Source organism: Protobothrops mucrosquamatus, unplaced genomic scaffold (assembly GCF_001527695.2).
Source record: "Protobothrops mucrosquamatus isolate PMUCROS unplaced genomic scaffold, P.Mucros_1.0 scaffold386, whole genome shotgun sequence".
Lineage (NCBI taxonomy): Eukaryota > Metazoa > Chordata > Lepidosauria > Squamata > Viperidae > Protobothrops > Protobothrops mucrosquamatus.
Window position 1 is genome coordinate 69,089 of NW_015386718.1, and position 9,457 is coordinate 78,545.

General features: G+C 33.6%; 1 protein-coding gene across 1 annotated transcript in view; it reads left to right on the top strand.

The window, feature by feature from the left end:
* Nucleotides 1–9,457, top strand: part of ATP9B (ATPase phospholipid transporting 9B (putative)) — a 127,604-nt gene that overhangs the window by 61,923 nt on the left and 56,224 nt on the right. Inside the window, 1 exon segment of the mRNA XM_015815923.1 lies at nucleotides 4,209–4,369. Within this exon segment, the coding sequence (XP_015671409.1) occupies nucleotides 4,209–4,369 (161 nt within the window).

The following is a 9,457-nucleotide window of genomic DNA, read 5'->3' on the forward strand; positions in this document are numbered from 1 at the left end:
TTAGACAGTTGATGAATAGTTCAGAATACATGGAAATAGATCTGCTGATGTATTATTTTGCAGCCAAATTATTTAAAAAATAAACATCTATTCCAGTAAGTACCCAGACTGAATATCCTGTTGTCAAGTTATTTTGGATTTATGTCTTCTTAAAATATAGCAAGATTTTTTTTATTTGTTCTAATAACTGTAATCCAGTACAGAAGGTTTGGAACAGATTTTTAGTTGTCTGGGAAGCATTCCCATGCTCAGCCATTGCTTTCCTTTGCAATTAAATAATTGACATGCCTTGGGCAAAATACAGACAATGATAAATTTTTGGATTTTCTCTTTTACTTTGTATGTATTAATCAAAAGGAAAATGATATTTGAACTACAGATGAAATATGCATAAATATGTATATATATTTTATATCAAGCAAGTACAAACTAATAAAGCCATAAAGTTGATTAAAAAATCTGCCTAATTTAAATGATAATTACAATTTTAATGTACTTTTTATATTTTAGTATTAGTTTATTAATGGTCTTTGTTTTGTATGATAGCTGTCATATTCAGTAAAGTATTTTGCTTCTGTGCTTCAGAATTGCAAGATATATAATAATTCATTAAATCTTTGGGGATGCTGAGATTGAAATAAGCATGATATTAGATTATAATAAGGTGTATATGTGTGTGTATATATTTCTGTGTCATTCAGATTTTTGACATGTCTGTCTATATTATTCTTGTTTATGACTATATTATATCCATATGATAAACATGCAAATATTTTTAAAAATTGCTTAGGTTTAGTGATAATTTCTCTAAATAAAAAGTAGATTATTTAGTTAGAATATGCTTAGTTAGAATGCTTCACTTTTGCAGAACAATTTGATATTAGGATCTAATCAATATATTTAAAAGTAAGGACTGTTGATCTCAGCTTTAATTAGTTCTCAGTAGAAGTCTATATGATTATGCTCTTAAATGGTTTTGTTTTTACATTGGATGGCCTTTTACTAACTTCCCCTTTATTATTTATGTCATCAAATATTTTTTTTATTTTCTATTGTTTCTTAATTATCACACTAGCTTTATCATTCAGAAATTAAAACCTTTGCTCATTCAATTATTTGAAATAATTGAATAATTAGAGAACAGATATTTCCTTGTTTAAGCAAAGCAATACCCTACTTACCCCTTATTGTTGGTATAATCCATTCTTTTACTGGAAGTGATTAGCTATTTAAAACTTGGTACATAAATTAAAGAGGATCTAAATGGATATGTGATTGTTGCCATTAGTAGCATTTTAGATTATAGAGGCAATTATTGTGTTCATTATTCTACAACACCCCCTTTACAAAACTATTCTGTTTTGTACAAATTTTCCCCAAGAGATTAAAAATATCCAGTTTCAAACTTCATTTTGTCATCACAGTTGTTTCAAACAACACAAACATTATAGTAAAAATTTTAAAAAATATATTCTACAGGTATTGAAGATTGAAAAAAATTGTACTAGGATTAAATTTGAATTAAATTTAATTTTGATGAAGTAATTTGTTTGTTTTTGATAATTTAATACAGCATCACATGTTTTTGTAACCATTACAAAATTAATTCCTTTTTAGTATGGAATATTGGGACAAATAACAACTTTTACAAATTTAGACAATATGGCATGGTTGCTGTTTGGCATATCAGAAAACTTTGTGTGTACATAATAGAAATGATAAAACCATTAACATAAGTGAATGGAAGAAGTGTTAGTATACATAACCAGTCATGTTAGCTAAGCAGATAAGTATCTCTAAAACCTTTTACATTAATTTTAAAGAGCACATAGACTTATTGAATGAGCTCCAAATTTGCATCCAAATCTATCTCCATCAATTAGGGAAGTTTTTATCCTTTTGGCTATCTACATATGTATACTCAGAGACTATGCATAACATTTGGGTCCATAAATGCCATTTCTCAAAGGAAATTTTGTGTTCTTTTCTGTCAGGTTTTCTGTCTTGGCTTTTACAGTCATTCAGAACTACAATGCATCAAGAAAAGTGTGAAGTACTGGTTATGCATATTGCAGGACAGTGATTCTTTATTGTATTACAAAAAAAAAACCCAACTCTAGAAGGCCAGATTAAATCATTCCTTTCACTTTTTAATGGGATTTGGATGAATAGAGTAAAATATGCACTTTGCATTCATTGATAGCATCTTTAGGTTGAGGTAATTGAATCTTTTTTCCCTGACTGAATGAATAATGACTTCATCTGATCCTCAGTGAGGCCTGAAACTTAGACTGCCTTTGTCAAGGCAAAAAGATCAGGGCTTTGAAACATGCTCTACTTCCCTGGCTTAATTTTTCTTCATTTTAATCCAGAAACCTATTTTTCTCAATAATTCAAGCATAAACTATGTAGCAGTCGAAGCAGCGGAAATTGTAAGATATTTGTTCTCGTTGTGCTTGCTTTTTAAATGTAGTTGATAAATCAGCCACTGTGGTCTTCAGCTGCCGAATTCTCTGGGGAAGACACTGCCCATAAACAAGAATGAATTCAGAACTTTCCAGAAGTATTTCAATGCTATTCTTACACATTTTTTTCTCCTTTTGGACTATTATGTCTTCTTACTCTTTTTAAGAAACTAAATTTTCTCTAGTATTTCTGTGTGATATCATTATCTTGGCTATCTTATTGTAAAAGTGTCATTTAGAACTACATATTCAAAGCATCAATGGTGTAACCTGTTCCTGAATTAGTATGAGTTTATGATTTTTGAATTAGAATTATTTGAATTTTTTTACTTTTGTAAATCCTTTTTAAAAAAAGGTAGTGGTTCAACATCAAATATATTAATTCAAGCTAAGATAGTTAAACTGAATCTAATTAATTACATGTGAAACTAATCTATTACACACATTTCACCGTATGCTGTTTTAGTATAACCCAAACTTGAATCAGTATATTTTATTGAAATCATTTAACTCTTACATTAATTATGGTTTCTATAATAATCCAAGTGGATACGGAAGGTAATAAACTCTGCTAGGATTGAGTTAGGTTAATTGGGGGGGGGGGTGTAATTTTTGACATTGAATGAAGTTTAAGGTTGGAACCAGGAATAAAAACAATCAGTAGAAATATGCTTCTGTATTTTTGGATTTGTATCTCCTTCATGTGGCTTGGGAACCATGAAAGAATAGCAGAAGCAAAGGCGAGCAAGTTCAGTCTGAACTAATTGCATAGGGAATCATAGTATAGATTACTTTTATTACAGGAAAACTGCAATCCATATGTAAGTTGAATTGTGCTTCAGTTTCTTGACTCTCATCCAGTGCACTGGTAGGAATAGGATACAATTAAAAATACCCACTGCTTTACCCAAATTAGTTGAAAAGAAGAATAAAGCTGGTAGCCACCTCCGTGTCAGCACAACCACATTCCAAAGCAATATCTCTCTGGAAATTTAATGTAGATACAGTATCCCATAACTCATGCTATAATGTGAAAAGGATAACCATATAATCTCTAATTGGTCGTACAAATATGTTTCCATGTTTTTTATGAATGATAAATCTCAAATTGCTCTAATATTTAACCCTACATCTATTTAAATTCTTGTGGAAGTATAAAGATCTTAGTACCCTTTATTCACTAATATATAAAATATTAGTATAATGATATATACAGTATTTAAAATTGTATTTTCAGGGACTTTTAAAGTTAGGAATTCAATTAAAAATCATATTATGTATATAAAACAAATTTTAAAATGATGAAATCGTGCCATTACTCTTATCTATTATTCTTGGTTAAATAGACTTGCTCAAACAGAGCTATAATTTTTAATAAATGAAAAAGTCGCAAACCAATTTATAAAGACACAAAGAAGCCACATAATATGTTATTATCCAAACATTATACATATAAATTTTATATTTAGCACATATATATAGCTTGTTATAAGCTATGTTAACAGGAAGCAAACCCACATTCACTAGCACTGATGATATTATTCTAGTCAGGTAATGAAACATCTGTAAGAAAACAGCCAAACTCAGAGAGCACCAAGGGCTCCATAGTTCAACCTTGAGCTACACATATTCTTCTCTATTCTTGTAATTGTTTATATTTAGATATTTGAAATAAACACAAAATGTAGAAATGATTTAGCTATTTAGCAATATAGTTATTAAATATATATTGCTTCCTTTTAGGTTGGTTTGCTGGATCTTGAACTGAATCAACTGACCAAAGCACTATTCTTGGCTCTAGTTGCACTTTCAGTTGTTATGGTAACCTTGCAAGGATTTGTGGGACCATGGTACCGCAATCTTTTTCGGTTTCTTCTCCTTTTTTCTTATATAATCCCAATCAGGTATGTATAAAATGAAATAAAATACAGATAATTTTTTTAAAAAATGTAGTTACAGTTTTTATTGTGAATAAAATTGATCTTAACAAGAGGATGCTATAGAAGATATACTATGTACTCTGTTAAAGGATCATTGTATAAAACTCCATGCTGTTGTATCTTTTATTTATTTTGCTGGAATAGTTCATCTATACTATACAATATATTTAGTTGCATTAATGTATTTTATATCATAATCTTACCAGAAAATACAATTTCTGGAAAGGTGTATATTTGGAAGGTTTTATTTTGTTTAGATACCTTAATATTTTATTGAATTAAGAATGTCTGTGCTTTACTTTCAGTTACATTTAAAAATGTTTAAAAAGGAATAAAAGATATTATAATTAGAATCTTACGGTTTTCAAAAATAGTTTTTTATTTTATTAGGCAATGGTGCTTAATTTTGAATCCTTTTGACCGTTCAGTTTTCTGCTTAATATGACCTAAAATATGATCTGTTTTCCACATAGTCCCAAAATTAGAAAAAGAGCACCCAGTTAAACAGTTGTGTCAAAAACATTATATTTGTTCATTTATTTATTGAAGAAAATGATCCAAAGCTACATATTTGTGCATAGCAAAAGTGAACTTTTGCTTTCATTAACTGGTGTGCCTTCATTGGACAGCAATAACTGCAACTAAAGCTTTCTGATAACTTTTTAAATATTTAATTTCCCATCTTTATTATTTTTATAAATAACTCAAGGTAGCAAACACACCTGTACTCCCACCTCCTCCTATGTTCCCCAGAACACCAAATTTGTGAGTTGCATTGGGCTGATCTAAGGTCACCCAGTCGGCTTTAATGCCTAAGTCAGTAGTAGAACTCACAGTCTCTTGGTGTCTAGCTTAGTGTCTTAACCACTATACCAATTTGGCTCTCTACATATTTGATCAATCCTGCACATAACCTTAGAGGAATTTGGCTCAATCTTACAGAACAGCTTCAACACAGAACTGCTACAGTACCTCCATAACACTTTTATAGGGTTAAGGACAGGACTTTGATTTAGCAATCCAAAACATTAACTTTCTTCTGCTTTAATCATTCTTTAATCATACAGCTTGTGTATTTGAGGTCATTATCTTGCTGCATGACCCACTTTCTCTTGAGCTTCAGTTCATAGACAGATACCTTGACATTTTCCTGTAAAATTTGTTGGTACGATTCAGATCTTGTAGTTCCATCAATGAAGGCAAGCTGTCCTGGCCCACAGGCAACAAACCAACTCCAAACCATGATACTGCCACCACCGTGTTTTATAGATGGAATAAAGTTCTTATGCTGGGATAAAGTGTTTGCCTTTCCCCAGTATAACATTTTTCAATCTGTTTTGGTTTCATCCATTCACAGAACATTCTTCCAGTAGTCTTCTGTTTTTTTTGCAAACTGTAGGCAGGTAGCAGTGTTATTTTTGGAGTAGTGATTTTCTCCATAAAACTCTGTTTTATTATTCAGTGTTCTTCTGATGGTGGTGTCATGAGTCTGATATTCACCAATGCAAAACAGGCCTTTCCTTAGATCAGGGATCCTCAACCCCCAGTCCATGGATTGGTACCGTGCCGCGGCATGCCGAACAAGCAAAGCCTCATCCGCAGGATGCAGGCAGCACACAAAACCACACCCCATCCGGTCCACGGAAAAATCTCTCTCCACATAACCGGTCCCTGGGGACCTCTGCCTTAGATATTACCAGGGCTTTTTTTGTCATAGAATGCCCAGAACGGAGTTCCGGCACCTTTTTTGGATGGAACCTTGTTTGGTAGGCAAGGCAGGTTATATGACGTGTGAGTTCCGGCACCTGTTGTTTTTTTTTTAACAAAAAAGCACTGGATATTACCATAGGTTTGTTTGAGATCTCCCAGAGTATGACATGCCTTATTCTTGATGTGATCTTGATTGGTCAACTCTAACAGTAGTATTGAATTACCTCCATTTGTAAATGATCTTCCTGACAGTGGACTGGTACAATTTTTGGGAAATATTTTGGTAGCCGCAGATTGCCTCCCATCGACCGGTACGCTCCCACAGAGCGGGCCTCCTCAGGGTGCCGTCGGCCAAACAGTGTCGGCTGGCGACCCCCAGGGGGAGGGCCTTCTCTGTGGGAGCTCCCACCCTGTGGAATGAACTACCCCCAGAGATCCGGAATAATCCGGATCTCCCCTCCTTCCGCCGGGCCCTCAAGACATGGCTTTTCCATGTTCGCCCTAACCGGATCCCCCCCTAAAATATCCCTAAAATTTCCCTAAAATATTATCATTTGAATTATGTCCAATAAATTATATATAAAATTAAACCGAAAATCTCTATAAATAACATAACGTGACAAAAATAAATGGACATTCGGCGGCTGAGTCCCTCGGGAGAAGGGCGGGGTATAAATGGGAAAAATAAATAAAATAAAAATAAAATAAATAAATAACCATGTCTGCCCTGGTAAGCATTAACAACTGTTTTTCAGATTGCCCTCAAAAATCTCCTCCTTTCCATCCATAATACATTACCACATACAGTAGTTGTGTGATGAAAATTAATCTTTGATAGTTAAATATTCTGAATTCCACTTTTTAAAATAAGTGCAGGACTTCTCACATTCACACCTAGTTATCCCATTGATTAATCATCCCATTGATTAAAATTTTCCCTTCAAATGAACTGATAATCCTACATACATACACCTTACATACAAATGCAGTACGTAGCTTTGGAACGTTTTCCTAAATAAGTAAATGAACAAGTATGTTTTTGATTCAATTATTTGATTGGGCTACCTTTATCTAATTTTAGGACTTGTGTAGAGGACAGATCATGTTTTGGTCATATTTATGCAGACAATTGAACATTCAAAAGAGTTCACCAACTTTTAAGCACCATTATATATTACATAGAAATAGAGAAATTACTGTATTAAATACCCGCATTTTATTTGTGTTATATTCTAATTGTTGGTTTGATGTGAAGGTAGTCATCAGTACATCTAATATTGTAAAAGAACAAATAATAGATTTTTACAATTATAATTAAAACAACCATATTGTCAGCAATCAAAATAATAAGGCATTTTGCTCTGTGCACAGGAAATACAGCTTCTTAAAATGTGAATCACAGCTTCTTGAAGTCTGTTTTCCTCACTAGTTCTTGAGAAGAATTATAGCCATCTTTCTGATTCGTTTGAGATTATGGAATAATCTCTGATGTGTTTTAAACTCTCAAAGAAAAGGTGGAGTGTAAATGAAACTAATTGATAACAAAAAAGCAATATTCAGAATGTAGGAGCCTTTAAATTTTGTTTTGCCATGCATAAAGACTTTCTTATAGTCCGAAGAAAAGACTGCAAATTTTTTAATAGCTATTGTTATTTAAACCATCACATGAATTTCATTGCATTGCATGAAAATAAACAATTTTATTTCATTTCATTTAATTGTAAATAAATTGTAAGGAACTTTCATATTGTGCACTTCATTGCTAGCAAACATATTATTTTGTCTCTTTTTGAGATCTACATATAAATTCTGGATCTACATATAAATAAACTCTTAGGGCACACAAATATAGAATTTTGAATTTTGAAATGTAAGACTCTCTACTCACTAGAATATATCTGTTGAGAGAGAGCACGTATAGGATAATTCTCTTAACACTACAGGCAAGAAAATGGATGCAGTACAACAGATTTCAACTTAATACTGCATGCTGTCCATTTCCTAAACATTAACAAAAACAACTTATATGCAATTGAAGTAGACTGTAAGTAGCTTTTCATACAGAAATTTGATGCCAAAGGAGCAAAACATTATAAACTGAAGATTCCCTGAGTAAACTCCTCATTATTTTCATGTGCAATGAGACCTTTTTGTGATGGCATGGTACATTGGACTATTGGAGAGAGAACAGTATCAGTTATAACAGTCTATTTTGGAATGGATAAAGGCTTTCCCACCTCAAGTGCTGCTGTTTCTTTGTCATCCTAACCTTGTTCCAACCATCCTGTGTCTTAATACATAAGTACTACTACAGCAATGCATAAGATTCAGAAGGACCATAGTGGAAACTATAGATATATTTGCATGAATGTGCTGGACTTTGAAAAGGGAGCTCAGTAGTGACCTAGATTCAAGTTGCAACCATGCCATGGACATGCTCATTGGGTGGCTTTGGGCCCGCCATTTTCTCTCAGCATAAACTAATAGGCAGACTGGTTGTGACAAAATAAGAAACGATCTCTGTGCAAAACAGACTTGAGGTCTAAGAAAAAGATAGTCTAAATCAAAAACAAATAAATGTGTGTCAGTGTGCTTAAGAAAGTGGTGGATTTTGGGGAGTGTTTGGTTTTAAGTGTACGTATGCAATTGATTAGCTCTGAATTAAATAAATAAATATGGGCACGATTGATTTTGAATGTGTAAGAGTTTGTGTGGTTTTTCACGTACGTGCCTTTGATATTTATGTGTCTTCAATGTTTTAGATCAGTGTTTCTCAACCTTGACAATTTTAAGGCATGTGGACTTCAACTCCCAGAATTCCACAGCCAGCATTGCTGGCTGTGGAATTCTGGGAGTTGAAGTCCACATGCCTTAAAATTGTCAAGGTTGAGAAACACTGTTTTAGATCATTTCAACTCCTCTGCCCATTTTTCAATAGACCCAGGCAATTGTTTATTTACTCAGGCATTTCTTTACATAACCCCACCTACATTTTGAGCACTGTCATTCACATGCCCCTAAAAGCAAGTCTAGTTTTTAATTGAGGGAAAGTTAAGCAGTGTTTCTCAACCTTGACAATTTGAGGAGCACTCGGAGGCTCCAGTTAGTCCAAAATGCAGCCGCGCGGGCGGTGTTGGGAGGGACTCGTCGCTCCCATGTAACGCCGTTGCTGCGCGAGCTGCACTGGCTGCCGGTGGCTTTCCGGGTGCGCTTCAAGGTGTTGATTATCATCTTCAAAGCGCTCCATGGCATCGGACCTGGCTATCTCCGAGACCGCCTTCTGCCTCAGATTACCTCTCATCGGCCGATACGCTCCCACAGAGTGGGTCTCCTCAGGGTGCC